This window comes from Bacillus rossius, chromosome 5 (assembly GCF_032445375.1).
Source record: "Bacillus rossius redtenbacheri isolate Brsri chromosome 5, Brsri_v3, whole genome shotgun sequence".
In the NCBI taxonomy this organism is placed as follows: domain Eukaryota; kingdom Metazoa; phylum Arthropoda; class Insecta; order Phasmatodea; family Bacillidae; genus Bacillus; species Bacillus rossius.
Window position 1 is genome coordinate 61,024,604 of NC_086333.1, and position 23,421 is coordinate 61,048,024.

General features: G+C 34.4%; 1 protein-coding gene across 1 annotated transcript; it reads left to right on the forward strand.

Moving 5' to 3' along the window:
- Positions 1–976: 976 nt before the first annotated feature.
- LOC134531883 (RING-box protein 1A) lies at positions 977–19,971 on the forward strand. The gene is made up of 5 exons (XM_063367896.1): positions 977–1,122; positions 4,241–4,268; positions 8,592–8,713; positions 17,546–17,631; positions 19,361–19,971. Exons 1-5 carry the CDS (start codon positions 1,024–1,026, stop codon positions 19,371–19,373), a joined length of 348 nt encoding a protein of 115 aa, XP_063223966.1. The 5' UTR covers positions 977–1,023; the 3' UTR covers positions 19,374–19,971.
- The last annotated feature ends 3,450 nt before the right edge of the window (positions 19,972–23,421 follow it).

A 23,421-nucleotide genomic window follows, 5' to 3' on the forward strand; every position in this document is an offset into this window, starting at 1 on the left:
TGTCATCACTGAGCTAGCTACAATAGTATAAGCTTTTTAAAACCCTTTTAATTGGCTTTGCGGCAAACCCCCCCCCCCCCTTCTGGGTTGGCTAGAAATCACCAGCTATTTGTGCCCTACCATAGGACTTTTTCATTTTATACATAATTCTGGAGTTTGGCCCGGTCGCACGGTGCTGTACCAGCTTTACATAATTGGACTTAGTCTAAAGACGTTTTCAGCATCGATCACACAGTGCCATCGGTTAGATGAAATGTGCAACAGACTCCTTTTCGGTTGATATGGCTCTTGGTTAGATTTTGTGTACTACGGTACTTTATTATTTATCCATGTGTTCAGGCATTTTATTTCATGTAATCCTAGATATAAAAATTAGGGTTTCGCTCTGTAGTGTTTTTGCTATTTATGGTTGTAGCTACTATGTTAGTATCACAATGTATTTCGACAACATTATGTAGTAGTTATGCCTCAATTAATGCAGAGCGAGTAACAGCATAACTAAAGTATTGTTAGTAATAACCACGTAACCAATCAAAACATGTCGCACCGAGCTATGGTTTTAGGAATAAACAGGCAGCGTCATAAGCAGCGCCATGTAAAAGTCACATGTTGAATTTAATCACTTTTCAGAACTTCCCTATTACAAATTCGGTAATCAATAGTCATAACTAGTATAGTGTCCCTGAAGGCTGAAGAGTTAATTGTTGTTAACTCTTGGACCCGCAAATTAAATAAGTTGATTTCCTTAGCATCAGCATCATCATCATAACCCCATAACCTGTATGTTTTATTCATAATTTGGCAGAAGGCGGCAGGTCGTCAATATAAAAACTCATTGTTATATCAAAAATATTTTGAATCGACCAGTTAACAAAGCTTGAGCCTTTGACTTCTATAATCAGTCCAGAGGTAGCAGCACAACTGCTGTTCCAGAGTTTTTGTTACAATGTTACCATGTTTTTTCGTTCTTTTCTATCTATGGTCTAAGGTTCTTTTATTCAAAAATTTCTATGAGGTCGTGTTATGTTAATGGATTCTGCAATGGAGGTGGACGAAGAAGAAATTGAAGTCCCGTCGTCTAGCACTTCGAAAGCCGACAAGAAAAGGTTTGAAGTGAAAAAGGTCGGTATTTTCGTAGGTTTTTTTCGTGTTGGTGTGTCTGGTCACAAGTTTTCATAACAGTGGCAAATTTTATTCAATCCAGTAATGTACATTCTTGCATAAGTCTATTTATTTTCTTTCTCTCATTTTTAATTATTTTCTGCGAACGGATTATTTCGTATTAGACTTTATGAAATTTTTTTTTACAGTCGTAAATTTCTGTTCAAAACGAAATCCAATAACTGTAATTTTGTATAGAAATGTTTCCGATTGTCTTGCGAAACAACACATTCAAATTATTACTGTAGTCAGAATTTCCTTGTAGTGGGGAGGCCTGCGTAGTCAAGGGAAATTGTGGAGATTTAATTGAAAACTTTTTAAGTCGCTCGTAAGATTTAGAGGTAATAGTTTAGACGTTTAGAGTAATTGTTTTTTTCCTAAATAAATAGTTATTGCCTATCCAACCATTAACACTATTATACGGTATTTTGTATGATTGGAGCTGACATAACCTAACAACCGTAAACATGTGCAATATTTTAAATGTAATTAACCATATCAACCATTCACACGATTATACAGTATTTTTAAATGTAGTTAGTAATGTAACCTCATTAATCGTTGAAGCAGTGTACTTTTGGTGAGATTTTGGCAGTTAATGGAATACTATTTTAGAGACTTTTCTAGAATGCGTTACCATACCATTTTTCGTGTCACCAAGATGGTGCCGCTTACATCATTACTACGTTTATTTTCTTTTGGGACAAGCATGGGAATATGTGTGGGTAATTGTTTAAAAGCAATGGTAAATCTAAAATTGAAAGGTAAGTTAAATATATGTAAAGATATATGTAGAGTAATGTGTATGTGATGGTGTAAATGAAAGGTAAATAATTTAATGTGTATTGTATAACATAATGTAAAAAATGTGTTAATGCAGATTGTATGCAAAAAATTATGTTGGTAGAGGGGGGAGAGATGAAGATGGAAGAACTATTTGATGATACTGGTATTTAAATCGTTAAATGTGTTAAAAATGTAAAAAAAATTTTTTTGTGTCATTAAGTACAGTATAGTCCCACCCGGTGTATTCTATTTGGCGATTCTGTTATGTGTGTGTAAAATAAAGAAAATTTATTTTTGTTGGCATCATGAAATAGAGTAGAGTCCAACCTGGGCTCATCTATTTCGCAATATTAGTATTTATTATGTTAACAATGTAATGTGTATGATTAACATGGTGATACCGGTATTTAATTGGTAAAAAAAATCCTAAATTTAATGAAAATTGGTATAATATAGACTAGAGCAGATTATATTCTAGTTAACGATACCAGAGAAAAATAATAATAAGAAAAGACAAACAAAAAATACGGATTACAATGTTCGCTGCCCAAAACACACATAGGTAAATATGTATTGTACGGATTAGCGCCAAAAAAAATCGTACAAATATGAAATAACTTTCATTATATGCTATCTTACGTCCTCTTTTCAGAACCGCCTGCGGAGATAAAAAATTCCAATTACTTTTGAAGATATCAAATTTTTTAATATTCATTTTTTGGCGATTTTTTTTAAAAAAAAATAAATTTTAAATCCGAAAATACCTTTATTCTGTGCTCTTTAACTTCCTCTTTTCATTAAACCCGGCGGAGATCAGAAATTCCAAATACTTTAGGAGATATGGAATTTTTTAATTTTCATGATGTGCACTGATGCGGCTTTTAGCGGGAAGCCTACGATTCACACACCCGTCTGGACATACCCGAATACTCACGTTGGCAAGCCTTCTTTTCTTAAAATTAGCAAGAAGTAATTAAAAATACTTTAAAACACTGTGGATGATTGGTTATATTAGGTAAGTATAGCTACATTAAAAAAAACTGTAAAATCATTTTATGGTTGCTTAGCAAATAACTTTTTAATATGTAGCTATCCAGCGCTAGGAAACCGTATACATGATTTCACAGTATTTTTAATGTAGCTATCCTAACCAAATCAACCATCCACAATGATTTGAAGTATTTATAATGTAGCTAACATAACCTAATTGACCATTAGTTTTCATGAGTTGCATATTTATTTACAAAAAACAAAAAAACCGAAGATGCACGATCGGGCGTTCGCCTCTCGTCTGTTTAAAGAAGTATTCGGGTATGTCCAGAAAGATGAGTGAATCGTAGGCTTCCCGCGTTCACCATTGTTGCTTGTTTACAAGTATGATTTTTTTTTTTTTTCGCGACGTAGTTGAACAACATCACGTAAAAAGAAAATTACGTGAGTTCCTACTGTTCATCCTTTTTCCCGGTTTGTTAGGTCAGGTCAGCTACATTATAAATACTTTAAAACTAAACAACCATTAAAATTAATTTTTATTATTTTGTCCGTCCGTTCAGTTTCCTACCTTTGTCCCGTTTTGTTAGGTCAGGTCAGTTACATTATAAATACTTAAAACTATACGAGTAAAATTAATTGATATTATGTTTAATTTCCGTTTATTTTGAAGTATTTATCATGTAACTAACCTTACCTAATGGAAAATTTCTGTTATTTAGGCATTCACGCACACACGGCAAAATATAAAATGGCGTCTGTTGAATGATTACATAGGGCTTGTATTGCAAAATAAGAACGGCGATATCTCCAAAAGTAATTGGAATTTTTAATCTCCGCAGGCGGTTTTGAAAAGAGGACGTAAAAGAGCATATAATGAAAGTTATTTCATATTTGTACGATTTTTTTTGGCGCTAATCCATACAATACATATTTACCACCACTATTTCATTGCTTGTTGTTCCATTTCTCTCACATACTTCAAAAACAATCAAATTTCACTTTCCTCTCCAACATTGATACTAATACTTATACAACTACACTGATACCAACCTGTCCCCTTTCCCCCCCGTATGAAGTTTCCTCGATTGCCAGTATCACTTTTTAGAATTGACTCCTATTTCAAAGATTGATTAGAAAAATGTCAGGATATGTAATATAATAATATAGAATGAGCTTTTTTTTTGATGTGCTTCTCGTCTTGATAGGTTCTCGAAACTTTGTAGTATCTATATGTGTAGGCTTTATAATACCATACATAGCAAGTTTTTATTTCTGATATGATCTTTATTCTTTGTTGCAGTGGAATGCCGTGGCATTGTGGGCTTGGGGTAAGTTCTGGAATAATATATTTTATTTATCATTATATGTTTTTCTTATTTATTTTATTTGTTATTTGATTATTATCTAATAATCTATATATTTCAGAGGATTTTAAATTAAATTTGAGAATTTTAATATGTCTGGGACTCTAGGAATTGTTTTTGTAAAACAAAATACCAGTTTTTTAAATTCCTAAAAAAAACTATATTTAAATTTTTGTAATTTTTTGAGGGACAATTTTCTTTGCTTTTAGGTTTCACACGAAGATAAAATCTTGACATACTTTACAAGAAAAATATTTTTGAATTTGTGAGTCTACATAAAATGCATGATTTCCAAGGCTTCAGATAGGGCAAAATTAAAATAATGATAATATAAAACTATAAATGTACGAGAGAAAAATTTTTTGGTGTTATCAGGATCATAATAGAATCAATTTTGCCAAGTTTCATGAAAATTTGATGAAGTGGGTGTCATGACCCGGGCTATTTGACATGGAACGAGCCTATGTATATTTCTAGTAAATTTCTAGTTTAGCAGCTGATGCAAAAAAAAATATGCTATGTAACAATAATTATTTTTTAGTTTTAGTTGTAGTGTTTTTTTAATAAAGGAAACCAAGTTTTTTCGTTTTATTGACTTCATAGCGTTGTGTGTTGTAGTGTATCCACACACTATAATAGTGCCATGTTAACTCTGTGCGTGTTTCTGTTTTGCTACTTCTAGTGTCAAGTGTGGTCTGTTGTTGAAAATGATTGATAAGTATGAACATACCAAAGGAAAGACAACTAGCTGCAATTTTAAAATTTTGTTATATGAATATAGTGACCTAAGTTTATGTTGTGCTATAATAGTGTAGCCCAGACTATTTTCCACGAGAGAGTGCAGTGATTGTTGTTTTTGCCGCCCTACTGTTTTAATGATACTAGCTGCAACTTGATTGTGTTGTTCTCTAAAGATCCTTAGTCAAGGCTGTTTTCAAATAGACAAGGATTTTTAATGTCAGTAGGTACGTTGTGGCTGGGGTAAAGATTGTTTTCTAAGGAAATTTGTTTTCCATTTCAAGTGAATATTGTACAGTATTGTTCAATACTCACTTGAATTTGAATACCAATTAGGATAACCTTAATGTACTGACATTAAAAATCCCTTTTTAAAAAAGTCTAGGCTATGCAATATTCTTTATGATATCTGAAGTACCACAGGATCAAGTTGGAGTTAGTATAAATAAAACAGTAGGGTAACAACAAGAATCAAGCATTTTCTTGTGAAAAATAGCCTTGGCTACGATATTACAGCACTATCTACATAAACTTAAGTCATTATCGGCGGTCACATTACTGCATATGCTACTTAAAACCTGCCTTTATAGTTGCAATACCGAAAATACGTGTTAGATTACTTACAAAATCATTTTTATTATTAATAAAATATAATAATTGACACTAGTAGTAGCTAAACAGATACCACACGGGAAGCCTATTATGCACAAAACCTTTTCAACATGCCAGAATACTTGCCTTCTTGTATCTTTGGTCTTTAATTAAGTTGAAAAACTCACGTGTTAAAGCGCAACATAACAAAGATACTTTAAATGGTTAATTACATGCCAAGTTCTAAAAATCACAAGTTACACAAAGGCAAGTGTTTGGGCATTTTGAGATGGCTTTGTGCATAGTTGGTTCTAGGATACACACACATAGTTAACTTGGTACTATTGATATTCTTCACCTATAAACGTTAGTTTCTCAGAATTCAGTAGGAATTTTCAAGCACAGTTTTTAGAATGAATAGAGGAAGGTCTGTAGTGTCCTGAAACACAACTTTAGGTATTCTGTAATTTTATACCCTCAGCTGCTAAACTAGAGATTTACCTTTTTTCTGAATGCTTCTCAATTTTTTACTATTAACTTAAAATGTTCAACGTGGTTTAGTAGCCAGTCCAGGTACCTCCCACCAAGGCAATCCAATCTGGGTTCGGTTACTGGTCATGTCGAAACTGGTATTTTCGCAAGTGGGAAATGTGGCGAATGTTATCTGTGCTAATGGGTTTCTCTACTCAGGGTTCTGTGGTTCTTCCTCACGTAATTATTCAGTCACTGCTGTGTCTCATTTTGTAGTGTCTCATGACTACATGAATCCTGACAGACTACAAAACTGCGGCGAGCATCGAGACAATGTCTTTAAACACAAAAAAAAAGAGTTCTGATACCCAAGTGCAAAGCTTATTTATATGTGTTGTGACAATAAGAACTAAATGTGCAAGTAAACACCTATTTCTTAAATTTGGTTGTGTTTATTAGATCTTGCATAAAACATTAAAGAACGTGCTTTCAAGTCGCACACAATTGTAGTTACAAAATAAATGACCTATTAAAGACATAAGAAAAAATAGTTAAGAAAAATGTAAATTAAATACATAAATAGATAAAGTACTAGTGTTGCAATTACATTAAAACTCTGCAGCAAGTTACTCAAATAAATATCATAACTTTGTGTCGACTGTTAATTACCAGTTATTACTCACAGCTACACATTTAAAAGTTATATTAAGCAAGGGATATAATGCATACATAAAATGTGTAACAAACAATAAAAGTTTCAAATTTTAAATGCTATAACATCTTGCACAGTTACGCATGTGTTTAAAGAATTAAAACAACTGTAACCGCACTGCAGCACGCAAATAACGGTTATTACCTAATGACTGAAACATTTAAGCATATATGTGCTAGCCGCACTCCAGGGTAACAATTTATAAAAAAACAAGATGTTAACAAACTTGGCACTCAACAGTGTCACTAAAGAATTGAAACGCCATAAGCCAGCCTGTTACATGGGATGAACTTAACTAGAAATTCGCTACAGGCACTAAAAAAGCCTATGTGAAACATTGACAGATCAAATTAATGAATTCCAAATTATTAATGAATTAACATACAAGAATTAAAAGAGAAAAAAACATGTTAAACATACCGAAAATCCAAATAAAATATAAAAAAATTAAGAAAAGCATATGACGTAAAATTTACGTTACTTTATTGCAGCCATCGTGCAACACACACACAAACTACGACCCACAACATATAGAAAACTTTAAACAATACTTGGCCAAGCAAAGTCTGAGGTTCCCGTCGCAGAGGGCTAGTGACCTTTAACAAACTGACGCATTATGACAAAATCTGGCCCGAAAGAAGGCAGAGGTCTCGCCAACACCCATACTTAACGCATTACACAGGTGCCACAGCGCATGCGCCAAGCAGAAGAGGGGCGGCACACAAAATAAAAGTGACGTCAAGGCACTACGGCGGAAGGGGAAGGGTGGAGAAGGAGAGTTGAGAAGGCGGCCGGCACACGAGAACACATCTTCATAGTGGTGATCTCTTCAGTCTTTGTCCCTCATTGATCTGTAAATTACTTGAATATCGTAGAAAGGCAACTTCCTTATTCATTAGTATTTATTTTGGAAAAATTGGCATTTGTAAGTTTTAGAAATTGGTAATTTCTAACTTTAGCTGCTCAAGGGGGAGGGGGGGGGGGAGGGGGAATCAGAAAATGGTATTTTTGAGCTAATGTTTCTTAATTTTCCCACAGAACTGTGGTTGGTATTTAAAATGTAGCTAACTTGAACCTAACCAACCATAGAAACGGAAAACTACCGATAAAAATTTGAAATGTTGCAGTGCCGTTTTATAGAATTTTCAAGTGAAATGAGAGTTACTCACAAATACCTTTTCCTGAATTAAATTTTTTTTCTTCAATGACCTGCAATAATAACAAATTACTAGGGACAAGATTTTAATAAAACTGAAATAACACGGAAAAACATGTCAATTCACCACAAACACTGAAATGCAAGATTATACACCCAATAGCACTAAAATGGAAGTTGTATCACGGAATTAAGCAACATTTAACCAAACCTTAATTTCAATCGCAAAAAAAAAGTACTCTTGTAATGTTTGGAATCCAAGGAATGTCATTATTTTTGGACAAAAATTGTACCAAAGTACATATATCAGAAAAACTAATTTAATTTGTTTTATTGTGCATCTCTTATTGAATCTCTTTGAAACCACAAATGCTAACCTATTTATTTTTGTTCTGAATAGACCAATTTAGAAATTATTACAAATTATTTAACTCTAAAAATGCAGTATACAAACACACATTTTAGTGGTGTAAGTATAGCAAAGCAGTACTTTTAATAATTAAAAATAGTAAAATTATCACCATAAAATCTTGTCTCTCCATATTACGTATGAATAAGCTGTGAGGTTTTTTCTGCGAAGGTAATTGGAGTGTTGTGTTTTTTTTTTTATGCCGTGCAGACATTGTGGTGGACAACTGTGCCATCTGCAGGAACCACATAATGGACCTTTGCATCGAGTGTCAGGCCAACCAGGCCTCGGCGACCAGCGAGGAGTGCACGGTTGCCTGGGGGGTCTGCAACGTGAGTCGCGCCCTCAATCCTGTCATCCCTCACAGTGTGCTTTCTTTTCACTCCAGGATCCGACTCAATTAGGATCATTAGTAGATCTGTTTGCAAAGGCAGGGTTTATAAGCTATTCAAAAAATGTGAGTGACAAAAAGTTAAAATACATTGTTTTGAAGTAACTACTAACTCTTAAATGTAAATGGGGACGTTTTCCTGCCACGTATGTTTCTAGTAATAATTTAAACTACTGGTTCTGAAACTTTTTATCTAACAATAATAACAGAGACTTAAATAATTTAAAGATTAACAGACAGCTCAGAGCCAAAATACCTCAATTAAAATGAGAGAATTTTGGTTTTATTCCATACAATGTTATAAATTTTTCTTTTCTATCATATTCTAACAATGTAACTTGTTAAAATTAAATAGTGATAGTTACGAGCCTAAATCCAAAGCTTTAGTTGAGCTAGAGAAACATATCTTCAGTTAAAATGCTATTTACTTGTGACTTTGTCCCCCATTTGTAAGAGATTAGTCGTAAGTTCCTTCTAGCGTGCCAACGAATATGGAGGTTGATAAAAAAAAAACAGTTTCATTGTAAGAGGAGTTGGTTTATGCTTTTGTAAAGTCTGCGTGGTTGGAACTTAGACTAGTTTGTTACAGATAGTAAACAATTTATTTTGTGCATTTTGGAACTGTATGAAAAACAAATTTTTGTCCATTGCTGGTCACCACTGTGTTTAGCTGGAATGAAGGATGAAAATACAAGTTTTCTTTGCCCTAGCTGGTATATGTGCACATTATTTATTTAAGATTAATTATCAATCCAAAATATTTAATGATAATTAAAATTTAGTGATGTTAGATTACAGCCAAAATAAAAAAAAAGTTTAGTTTAACTGTAGGGTTTGCCTCACTTTCAGTGAGGAAAAATTAATGAAATTGTTTGCATTCAGTGGCGGATTTACAAATTTTCCAGGTATAGGCTGCAAAGTTTTTGCCGCCCTTGCCTCTACAATTTTCATGTCCTAGATTAAGTTCGTTACAATCCCTTTTTGCGTGATTTTTTGTTGGCAAAATCATCGATTATATCGTCGTAAGTAATATTGTTCATTAATTCCGACTCTATGCACAAAAGTGCTAAAGCGTTTAATTTTTCTTGGCTCAAGGTCGATCTCAGATAATTTTTTACCCTTTTTAGACAAGAAAAACTTCTCTCACCCGAACAATTTGTCGCTGGTGTACATAAGGCCATACGAAGGGCTATGTCCAAGTTCGGATAAACGTTCTGCAAACTTTGTTTTCGCAGAAACGAAGATAGACTCTGTAATGATGTAAAATCTGGTTTTACCAGAATGCTTTGCGAAGATATGTGGCTTTGAAAATGTATGCATTCTTGAACCAACTCAGTCTCTAAATCATTAGGATACATTTTTTCTAAGGACAGAGCCTTTTTCGTAAGGGTTGATAATGATAACTCGCTCATTTTGGTCAGAAATGAAAATTTTTCATTGAAATTGTCGTATGCCTTCTTCCTTTTTTCTAATTCGGATACGAGTCTATCAATGATGACGAGAAATGTATTAACCCTGAAAGTATCGCTAGTATCACTCGCTGTCATACTCATTTCTTCATCGGGTGTTTCATCAGCAAATTTTTTTCTTTTCAGTTGTCTTTTTCCCAAGTCTTTTGTGTACTGCTTCGACGCACTTAATTCCATTGCCATTTCTTCGAAATACTTGAAGTTTTCCCGTTGCTCTACGAAAAACTTGCGAAGAGATTCATAAAGATCGGCTACAGTAATCAAATCTACGGTAGAAGCCTGGATTTGAACATTTACTTTGTTTATTCTTTCCAAAAAAACTAGACACCTGCGAGTACTCGAAATTCGAGTTTCGAGTCGAGTTTTTTAGTAATACTCGAACTCGAGCTCGTGGCTTTTCAACAACTCGAAATTCGAGCGAGCTTTTCTTGCACTCTACCTATAGAAAAAAAAAGACACTCATCATAAGGGAATAAAAGTCTTACAACACTATTATCCTTTACTTTATAATGTAACATGATCGACCGTATACATGAACACATCATTTTTACGTACCCGGGATTTACGAATTTCCGTGATGAATTTTTTTTACTTCTATAATTTTCCGCATAGTTTTAATGTATCACTTTCCTGCTTTATGCGGAAGTATTTCCCGCTTTATGCGGAAACATTTCCCGCATTTTACTGTAAAAAGCGTTTAAATTGTCCGGGGTCTCATCATTTACGCCATAAAATGTGTGATATAAAGTCCCGTTTAAAATTTTTATGAAAGTTCCTGCCAGTAATGGCGCACGTAAATATAAATATGAAGAAAAGACAAATGAACAACAACTTACGAAGAAATATGGATGATGTACCATAACTACAGTACAATTCCAATAGTTATCTTAAGATAATTACCATAAAAAGAACTAAAGATTCTTTGTGGATACCATAACTACTGCAGAAGCATGATAGTTACCACATTTGCACTATAGTTGCCGTAATAACCGAGATGTGTATTTACCGTGATGGTAATGTATTTATTTAGGACATATTAAAAAAAAAGGATGTTAAATCTTGATATGTACGGTTGGCACATGTTGCTAAGAAAGAATGCAGTACTACTACGAAAAGTGAAAAGGGTACTCGTGGATTTTTAGGTTATGGCAGTCTCTTTCGTTTTTCAGTAATATCGGCCGAAAATTAACAAGAGTATTGGAAGTTGGCAGAAATGCCGATTCAACTAAATATTGGCAAAATCGGCTTCTTCAGTACAGCTCTACATTTAATGACATGAGTAAACATATTTCAGACTACAGGACATTGAAAAAGACTTTAATTTCCATGTAGGTTTATTGTGCGTAATTTTTTTTTGCAAGTGTAAATTGAATTAAGTAAAATGCTTCTATTTATATTACTTTAAATTGATTAAACTTAATGACAAGTTACAGATATTTGACACTAATTTTGAGGTTAAACAATTTGGTAAATATGTAGAGTAACGGTATATGCGAAAAAAAATGCTAAAAATCCGAAAATACTTTTATTCTATGCTCTTTCACTTCCTCTTTTCAAATCAACCGGCGGAGATAAGAAATTCCAAATACTTTAGGAGATATAGAATTTTTTAATTTTGCAATACAACACCTGTACAACCATTAGACCGACGCCATTTTTGTTATTTTGCCGTGTGTTCGTGAATGCGTAATAAATAAAATGGTCGATTAGGTCAGGTCAGTTACATTATTAATACTTTCAAACTAAGCGGATATAAAAAATAATGTGAATTAATTTCAATGGTTCTTTAGTTTTAAAGTATTTATAATGTAACTGACCTGACCTAACAAACCCGGACAATATCCAAATAAAAAATAAGACTTTAAAATTAGAAACGTTAAAAACCCACCTAAGTTGGAGGCGGGTACATTTCCTTTGCCATTAGAAGGAAATGATGTAGTCGTTCACCTACGTCGCGATACCTCCGACGGATTAATAAATAAATAAATAATCACGTATTGGTTCATTTGAATACTGGCCAATCACGGAACTGTCACGTGACAAAATTGTCCAATAAGAAACATAATAGATACTCGTAAACCAGAAACAATGGTGATCGCCGCATGAATACCCAGGTATTGTGATGAAAATTAAAAAATTTGATAATCCTAAAGTATTTGGAATTTCTTATCTCCGCCGGTTGATTTGAAAAGAGGAAGTGAAAGAGCATAGAATAAAAGTATTTTCGGAATTTTAGCATTTTTTTTCCGCATATACCGCGACTCTACATATTTACCAACAATTTTACTAAAGCATTCCAGCCACACAGGTTGCCAGCGAGAGATGCTTCTCATCTGCTGTAAACACCATCTCCAATCGTAGAGCTAATTTAACTCCTGAACGTGCAGAACAAATTATTTTTCTGCATGATAGATTGAAGAACAGAATTTAATACTCTATGACAATCTCTCTCAGAATTTTTGTGCCGAAAAGTGGAAATGTTGAAACAATGTGAATGTACTTTTCAAACAACATGATTTTTGGTGTTCAGTTAGTTGAAGCTCAGTAAGGACTCCAGAAAAATTGACAAGGATGAAATTATTCCAAAGTTATGTTACATTTACACAAACATATACGTACTTGTAAACTGTGGTTATGTTAGTTGGATGATATCAGTTACTAATGAACCAATGGAAACAGGTTAGATTCAATGGAAAACATGTTTTTTTTCCTAGCAGTGCAAATTATAAAAGCACTCTGTAAATAGTTACTCAAAATTAATAAGCCCACTTCATTTTAATACTTTATTCAAACATTATACCTACTAAGTTTATGGTAAAAATAATTTCCCAAAAGTGTAACTGTATCACAAAAGCTCAAGCTTCGAGAACTTTTAAGTAGGCTCGCTCGAGCTTGGCTCAAAGTAAAATTCTTAGGCTCGCAGACCTCTAATGTAGGTCTATCTATTTAGTAGGCTAACAATGATAATGGTTTCTTTTTTTATTTCCATATTTTTCTCAAAAGTTCTCACATTTTATTACTCCATCACAGTAAATTTATGTGCAATAAACTGAAGAAAAAAAAAAACTCTAACTCGACTCGATACTCGCGAGTATTTTAGCAAACTCGCTCGAGCTCGACTCGAAGTGAAAATCTTCTGCTCGCAGAAGCCTAAAAAAAACATTCCACACAACAACCATTAACGCTGTTTCCAGTTTTTTTAATTTTGAAAGAATTCCCATTGCTTCATTTCTTGTGACAGGCTTTTCGGTGCAGTCATTCCTGATTGTTTCCAAAGCTTTAATGACTTCGTGCCACGAATCTCTCAAACTTCTGCATGCATCCTCTCTAGCTGACCAACGTGTGAGGTTTACTCTCTTGACTGTTTTGCCTTCTCCGACTTCAGTCATCAATATCTTCCAGCGTTGTGTTGAACTTGAAAAAAAAACGTATATTTCTTGGAGCAACATGAAGAATCGACAAGCTTCTGTGCAAGATTCAGCAGTCGCAGTTGCCACTAAATTTAAAGAATGGGCAGAGCAAGGAACGAAAAAAGCAAACGGTGCTTGACTTTGAATTTTAGCCTGTAAGCCATTGTATATGCCAGACATATTTGCGGCATTGTCATACGATTGTCCACGGCAGTCTTCAATGTTCAAACCCAAGGTTTTTAGTTCCGAAGTAATGGCAGCAAACATTTCTTCAGCTTTATGTCCCACTGAGGGCAAAAACTTGAGGAATCTTTCACAGGGTTCTCCTGTTTCTAAAACATACCGAATCACGAAGGTGAGCTGGTCCACATGTGCTATATCCGGTGTTGAATCGATGATTAAGGAAAAGTATTTCTCCCTTCTTATCTCGTCTCCAATTTGCTTCAAGACTTTATGGCACATCAAAAGTATAAATTCATCACAAACGGTCTTCGATAAGTAACTGGTACTTCCGGATCCTTGATTCCCAAATCGTTCAATATGACTGGCTAAGAAAGGATCAAACTCAGCTAACAGTTCCAGAATCATAAAATAATTTTCGTTGTGTGGATCACCGAACTTTTCACTTTTTCCTCTAAAAGCGAGACCTCTTGAACACAGCCGCTTCACTACAGCAACAACCCTTTTCAGAACATTTCTCCAATAAGTAATTTCTTCATCAATTTGCAAATGCAGTAAATTGTCGATTCGACCATCAATCGCACTTCTAGCTTTCAGACTAAGGATACTGGATTTATGACGCGCAGAGTTTTCATGCTGAGCTACTCGGTGTTCTGCATTTTTCCAGTCATTAAATCCTTCGTTCTCGAACTGAGTTTTATTCTCCAATGGACCGAATGCTAAACATGGTCCGCAATATACGGAACTCTTACTTTCAGAGTAAACCAGCCAATTTCGGTCCTTCACTTCATTGTTTTTCATTTTTCTTTGAAAGATACTCACTGGCAAGAAACGACGTTGATCAGCATATAGTTTTCCACTTTTAGAGAAGTCAGAAGACTTGTTTTGATAAAAGCCGCATCTTGCAATAATTTCCCTTAAAGTATCGTTAATTTCCCATAAAGCTGGATCTTTGTTTTGATCTACAGTTGTTTGCTTTTGGTCATCATTTAACGATTCGGTCTGAGAGGCATCTTCAATTTTGGAGCACTCGTCGTCAAGAACATAATCATCAGTTTTTTCTTTAGTCGATAGTTCAACAGATGACAGTTGGGCAGCAGAATTAAAGTCCGTTTCATCCTTTCCAGATTGCATTGTTGAAGTTCCCGTTTTTTCGACCCAATTTTCATTTTTAAAAAAACTGTCAATTTTTGTGGTTTTTCGTATAATTTGCTCTTGTTCTTCTTTTTTTATTTTGGCCTTCTTTTTGTACTCCGCTCCACTAAGTCGCTTTCTCCCATCACTCATTTTCACAATTTTTTCTTCAGGAACTGAAATGGAAAGGATTAAATTAACAAGTTTATTTTTCGTACACAAGCAGCGATAGGGGAGGGCAGGGTAACGTAGCCAGAGCGAGCAAAGTGGCCATTGGCTGTTACTCAGCTGGAGAGTGATGAAGTTTGGTAGCGAGGATGTGAAACATTTGTAAGAGACGCCATTAGTGTTCTGAGAGCACCCGGTCTGTTTGCAGTGAAAGTTATTTGTTTTATTAAGGTTTTACTGGTTTTACTATTTCTGATGTAACATGTAAGGTAAGTAATAATTACTGTTGATCATTATTAAATACACAGTAATGCCATAATTATTGAATATAGCCTATCCAAATTAGCATGTTTTAAACTTTAATACCACATATTAATAACTGTAGAAGATGTCTTTTTTTTTGCTAGTTTTTTTGTAATGGCGTCTCAGAGGGCAAAGTGGCCAGCCACCACCGCATGTTCACTTTGCCCGAACTGTATATACTTAGCTCTATTTATGTATTACTAAATAATAAAACAAACTATTGAACATTTTACATTTTTTTTTTAATCTACACTGTAAATTTCTAACGTTTTTTGCAATGTGTGTGTTGTTTTCGTGTGGGGAACGACCTTACACAAAAATTTGCCAGCAGGAGAGGCTTGGCAGATAAGGTGGCAGTATCTCAAGGACGGCTCATATTTCACAAACAAGTGCAGGTGGTCGGAAATGGTATCCCGTGATTTAGTTTCCTTAAGATAAAAGAAAAATGAAAAAAAAAAATGTCATATCATTTACCCGATTAGTGCGACGGGCAAACAAAAAACAAACATGAGTCGCTCCAATATTTACATTTTAATGGTGTTTTGATTGTACGAAAACTATATTATTGAAGGGTTATTTTATATTTTGATTTTAATTACAATATACAATTTATGTATCGTTTTATCTTAGGATGGCCACGTTACCCTGCTCACCCCTATCCTTCATTCAGAATTCACATAATAAATAGTTAACGTAAAAACGTATTTTTTTAATGCTATCACGAAAAAATTAAAATTTCTTTGCATGGTTTCCGATGAATTGTTTATTGTGAATTATTATTTCTATTTATTGATGTTTGCTTCATTGAAAAAGACAAAATGACAAGATAACCATGAGCAATCTTTTAGAATACTATTTATAGTTAATATGAAAATGTTCTAAATTTAACGTGACCATGTTCCAAGCTTCAAAATGAAAAATATTATTGCAGGGCTTTTTCAATAAATTTATTCGTTATCGTTACAGATGCTTTATTATAATGTATTATGATTATAAAAAGTTTTTACTTACCGGTGCTGTGAAAATATTCATACAATGATACAATTCACGAAACACTTCGAAAAATAACAGTCCACACGACACACCTACGTAGAAATATCAATTCGTTATGCAATACACGCGTAAGACAACTGTGGTCCCGACTCCCGAGGTAACAGCTCTAATTGCCGCCCCACCCGCGACATGACGCGGTTCGACCCTTGAGGCGGACTAGGAGAAGGGAGGGGACAGTCTGGCGGAAGGGATAGCGGCGGAGGGAGGGCGGAGGGGCCCTTCTGACCTTGGGTAGTCACATTTTTCCCGGGACCATAGTTGTCTTGGGCGTGTAGTGCCAACCGAGGCCTTGTCCATTAAAATTCGCATTTACTGACTAGCGAACTAGCTGTTTTACTCTGGAATATGGAAGTTTGCTACACGGATTCACGGAACGTACAATGACAAGGGAGAGGGGAAAGTCATCGGCAAAATTTGTTGCAGACTTCTATTTGTAAAACATCAGAAAACAGAAAACCGTCATGCAGAAATATTTTTGATTTCTATGAGGTAGCAAAAAAAAAAATCGGTCCCCAAATTTGCCGCCCCAAAAATCTGCCGCCCTAGGCTCAAGCCTACTCAGCCTACTGGTAAATCCGCCACTGTTTGCATTCATAATTAAGAAGGCCAAATGTTTGTTTTGTTCATTTAACAACCTTTGATAAAAGATTTTTTAAAATTTTCTTTGAAAGTACAGTACGTTGGAAAATTTTCCTATTTTACAGAAAAACTGTTAGTATTTTTTTTAGTAACTTTTCATTTAGGCTCATTACATTTTCCATCAATGCAATGTTGCTTGTGGTGCAAAATAGTTTTTGGCAGTCATAAGCGGTTAACTTGGACATAATTACAAAATCATGTCTGCTCAGAGATATACATACCATGTTACATATACACTATACAAGTACTGTGGTGTTTTACTATTAAGTAGCTGATTCAAGATGTCCGTTTGGTTTTGACAATCTTTGCTGGTTTAGAAAGTCTAAAATTTCTCCTGTGATTTTATTTCTCTCTGTGTATTTTCATTAGGATTGCATTATGTCACAGAGTGAAATATATTTGTTTGCATCCCGGCAGCATGCGTTCCACTTCCACTGCATATCTCGCTGGCTGAAGACCCGGCAGGTGTGTCCGTTGGACAACCGTGAGTGGGAGTTCCAGAAGTGAGTATGACAACCTGGCAAGACCCATTTGTGTCATTAGCAATGGGTAGGGACACCTGTATTTCACGAATACATTTTGTGTCTAGGTACATCGCATCTTGTAGTTATTGGCTGTGGTCGGCGAGAGGTGTTTTCCCGCACTTGACGGGGCCAATGGGAATATGGATACCGTACTGCTGCACGCACATGATTCGCCATTACTCTAAGAAAAAGCTACAGTGTTTTGTGACATACCTTGACACGAAATGTATTCGCGAAATACAGGTGTCCCTAGTAATGGGTCGAATCCAAATTTTCTCGAATTTGAATCCCATTGAGTAACTCAAATCCACCCCTTTCATACAAACCTGTAGTCTCAAGGGTTGAATTGAGTTCAGACATTCAAACCTTTCGTATATTTGTTTTACGAACCAATTTTCCCAAGTCAATTCATATCACAATTTTATTTGAATAGTTAGATGTTAATACTACAATACCTTGGTGGAACTGTAATAAGATTGGTACAAAAATATATGCAAATAGATTTAGTTAACTTTAGAGCTATTGGTGTTGAATTTAAGAATTTTCATTAGGCCTACGTCTTCCATTTTTTTAAATATTTTTTTCTGTGAACCTTAAATCTTTCAAATACTAGAGATTCAATAGAGTTGAACAAATTAGTAGTAATGACCATCTATAGTGCGTTCATGCTGCATTCTTTGAAAGCAATCTCTGCATCTAAGTTGTGTGTAAATGCTGTACTGGGTGACTCCCAGTTAAATGGCCAGAAAATTAAGAAATGTGCTTGTATATAGATGTTCATTTCAACACTTTTGGAAACCCCACAAAAAATTTATGTTCTTTCTATTACATATTTTATACTCATTCTTATGTTACTCTTTAATAATTGTATGTTTCAATGGATCAGATGGGCTAGGTTTTAAAGAGATTGAATAAGAGATGCACAATAAAACAAATTAATATATACAATTACGGATAGATTAAATAAGTGGTCAGTGTTAAATATTTTAAAATTCTTCTTATTATGATAATTATTGGATCTAAGAAAAGATAGTTTGGTATTCACGATTCTATAGAAGCAGAACATTTCCCACTAACACTTCAAATTTTTCATTATGGTCTCCTGCCCTTGAAACTGGAATGAACTCTACATGGTCTATCTCGAACTGTACCACTTAGTTCCTCAGATGGGCAGCATCACGACCTGTAAGCCTAACACATTAGTAACATCTCTAACTAGGGTTCTCGTTGCCTCCATAGCCTCCGCCGTAATGAGCCTGGACCTCTATAACTCCCGCTTAAATCTCCGCGCACCCGAACAATCCATGGTTATTGAAACCAAATTTACAAACAACTAACCAGGACGGCTGAGCAGGCTACCCCCTCCACCCTGAAGTGCGGCCTGTTGCCACAGCGTGCCCCAATAACCGCAGTCAGACAAACAAACTACAAAAGAAATGTGCAATTTGCAAGCCAGCCCTGTGCCACAATTACTGGTCATGCCTCTTGCGCCGACGAGTGAACAGAGCAGCCAGCCCAGAGTCCCATCAGTAAAGCCCTAAAATTAGATTTCAAGAACCATGGAAAATTTTGACCTGCGACAATATAGTAGTATGAATGTTAATCACTATTTGCATTATGTATATTTATTTTTGTAAATGCAGTATTTAATTGTTTCTTCCTTCTCACAGAAGGGTAAAACATTATGTAAATGTAATTTTCTTTTCAGGTATGGCCATTGAAAATGAGAAGCATTTGAAGATATTGGTTGGTTGCGCAGTTACAAGTTTCTCCTATCTGGAGAGTGCAAACAAATCTACAGTGACAATGATATTTACTCACATTAAATAAAAATTGAACATTTATCTTACGAGCTAATTTTATTTAAATTGGTGGTTGTCTCTGAGTAAAAGTTATGAGTTTTTTTATTTAGATAATCAGAAACTCATTGAACTAACCTAAATTTCGGAAAATAAATGTTGGATACACTGCTCTTTAAAGGCATTAAAACACATTTATGTGTCATCTGTTATATAAAGAGTATGTGTGTGATGTGAATTTGGAGTGTGTCGTTGCAATGAAGGAAGAATAATTAGTTTTGTATGCAAGCACGAAAATTAAATTGAATAGCACTGTGTGAGAGATTTGAAAATTTAAAACATTTACTGTGTGCTGAAAGAATATTGCCTTAATTTAATTTTGATGATTTATATTTATATTCACATTGTTTTACACAGTAAAATAAAATTGTTTACGTATTTTTTATTCAGTATTGATGTAAATAGCAGTTCTAATTATTGGAGTTTAAAATAAAATCAACTATGGTGCAACTATATAAAATATGTACAAATACATGTTATATAAACTTTAAAAATTGGTCATCCAGGCTAGCTTAAAACCAAACGATTGTTGATAGTAAGGTAGCCATTAGGATTGGAAATCACTACACAAAACTCTAAACAAAAATGACCTTACAGTTTTACAGTTAAGAGAAATGTGCTTTTCAAATTACATATAATTATTTTGATTATACATTTTCTCTTATGGCCTACTGTGCCCTTTCATTTCTTGCTTACAGGTTTTTTTAGCATTTTTTAAAATTATTGTTTTGATACATCTGTTATGTATTTATTGTATAAAGTAGAGGTGGGCGTGATCCCGTATAGTTAGAAAATTTATCGAAAAAGATTGTCTTAAACTTTGGCGAAAAATAATTTTTATGAAATTTTTCACAAGGAAATGTTTATCTTAAAATATCGCCATTTGAAATGCTCTGAATGGAAGATATCACTTCATATTAGGGGCCTGCGTGTATTCAAAAAATTCTTGATATTTGTGAAGACTAATTTGATATTTGATTCAGCATTTCAAATGACATAATTTTTTCATTGCCAATAGATAACAGCAAGTGGGCCTCATTCACAAAAAATTTAAATGAGAAGAGTGTAACATGAGTGAAGACAGGAGGTTTATTGAGATATTTGGACGTGTTTTCTGCAACATAGTACATATATGCATTTTATATATTACAAATAATAACTGAAAATGATTACATATTTGAAAACATACTTTAATTTATATAATAAGTTTTGTAAACAAATAAATTTTAAAATTAAAAGTTTTATGTTTTACGAAAATTAATTGTCAGGTCTTTAATTTTCTTGCATTTTGCACTATTATTTTATAGATCCATATGTATATTTATCTCTTTTTCAGTTTACTGTAGTTTAATTTATTGGGCACTTACTTCTATCAAGTGTGAAAAAGAAAGTAGCTCTGTATGTTTAAATTTGATTGGTAAAATATTTGATTTCCTTGAATAATTTGATTTTGATTTGAAATTCTATTCAAAATAAAGAAACAGGATTTTCAGAAATGAAAATTTACCTGGATTAAGGAAACGCACAAAAAATCCAACATGGCATGTGAGGCAGTACATAAATGCAATGTGTTCTCTCTCCTGTTCGGTACATGGTGTGCCCGTATCCTGGAGTGATTATTTAAACAGCACATGTACGTATGAAATATGAAATGAAGCCTGCTAGGAAACTGGAAACGCTGTGCTGAAATGGAAACCAATGATAAACTCGGAGCAAACTAAAAATGCAGCGAGATATAGTCGCTAAGGTTACTGGCCATAATCTACCCGAACATTATCTGAGCACGAGCGGCTAAATTTTTGCTGGGTTACAGAATGTGTCAAACCATTATAAAATTGAGGTTATGATTCTTGTGTTAAGAACACATGGGCTATTTAAGAGGTTGTAACCTCTCGTGTCAAACGCAAGAGAAACAAGAGATATCAAATTTTTTATACTTCAAATACACATACCCTTCATCAGAAATAAATATTAACTTAAAGATATAAACAAATCACATTTGTTTCCAGAGCTTTCACTTGTTACACAGCTGGAAAGTCTCTGTGAACAGAAAATACAAAACTGATTAGGACAGCCCTTACTTAAGTGAAATCGCCTTAACAAAAACACTGCGCTTGGAGGTATTTAACTAGTACATAACGCCCGCGGCAGTGCGTCGGTTTACACTGTCAATTCAAATTACGTGAATGTACAACAAAATACATGAAGCGACAAGGCAGAACATTGATGCACGTTAACGAAATATATTACAAGAATAAGGATATCTGCAGTTCCTTGAAGAACGAATAGTAAACAAGTTTTATGATTTTCAAACACACAAATCTAAAACTGTTATCATTTACGTTAACGCTCTTAAGTATGATATTAATTCTTAGGAACATAATTATTAAACTTCACTAAACCAAGCAAGGGAGGGAGTGACTGCTAAGTTGATCAATGTTTAAAGTCCTCATTGTTCAAAATTCTTCTTGTATCTCCATTTATGTGTTAGTTTATTTATAACTGAAAAATATGTGGTTCTGACTGTTGAATCCGGGAGTTACTGTTATTTGTCGAATCAAAGAAAATCTCTCTTCTGGGTGGTTTTAAGCTCAAACACCGTCATCTCCAAACCATGCCGCCGTCAACGCTAGCCACTCTTCTGAATTTATAAGTATTGATCCAACTGGTATCGCTGTCTTAACGCTGTTGCTCTTAGCTGGGCAAACAGTTTTACGTAGAAGTGTCTTACCAAGTGGTTCGAAGTTGCTCGGGCAGCGTGACGGCAGGCAGGCGAGATTTCTGACAGTGTAGCAGTCGCTGGGCAGTAGCTCCCCGCCTCGATTGTCGTCTCGGAGCTGTCTTCTCTTTTAGCTGTCTCTCTCCCAGGGCCTTATATACTCTGGAACTCGAGGTAAAAACCATCGTAGATTGTTCTGGGCCTACATTACCGGAAACGCCGCACACCCGATGTCCGGTACAAAGCCCACCCAACGAAGTTTGCCGAGCATTTCCGAACGGCTCCGATGCTTTCTGTGCAGCGCACGACAACTGGCGTTGAACATGTTGCATCCAGCGCGCGGTTAGGCGCCGCACGGGTGTACGTAACAAGGTTATAGGCAATGGTGAACCAACTAAAAAAAAGTTTAATATATATGTTGTATGCATGCATGCAAAATAATCTATATTTAAAAAACAGATGTCTTAACTTTTAAGAAAATGTTAGTACATATGTTGTATGCAAAATAATTTTATATTTAAAAACAAATAAGTATATATAACTTTAAAGAATCACTGAACAGTAATTTTTATTGATGTGTAAACATCTTGGCTCTTGGTATACTGCATTTTGTAGGAGAAATTTTGGGTAATGAGTAAACATGGTGCTGCAGTCTGTGAAAGTCTCGGAAATCTCAAAACGATGATGGACCAATTCATCTATATAGGTATATTAACTTTCGCGAATATTGGGGATGATACTAGCATATTGGTGTGCCAAAGTAAAGTTTATAATAGTAAAACTATCATTAATGATAGTGTTATAATTTATAGTCATAAACAGAAATTACCACTTAGAAAAATAAGTATGTTAAAATATTGGCATTACAATTTTCATAACCCTTAGTTCACACTGAAATGTAACAATACCACAGCATTCATCACACTGTAGTATTTGTTAGCCTACATAGTTGACACCAGGTTGAATAAAAGAATGTCATGATGATGAAACTGTTATTGTTAAATAATAAATGTTGAATTAGTTAATAAGGTTGTTTACAGTATGTACATATATATATACTAAGTGGTATAATATGTGTTTTAAATTGTTCAGGGTAATATTGTTTTATTGTATCTATTGGACTGTAAATTTTAGTGTGAAAAAATATTTAAAAGATAGCACTGCATTCGTAATGCTTTAGAGAACCAACAA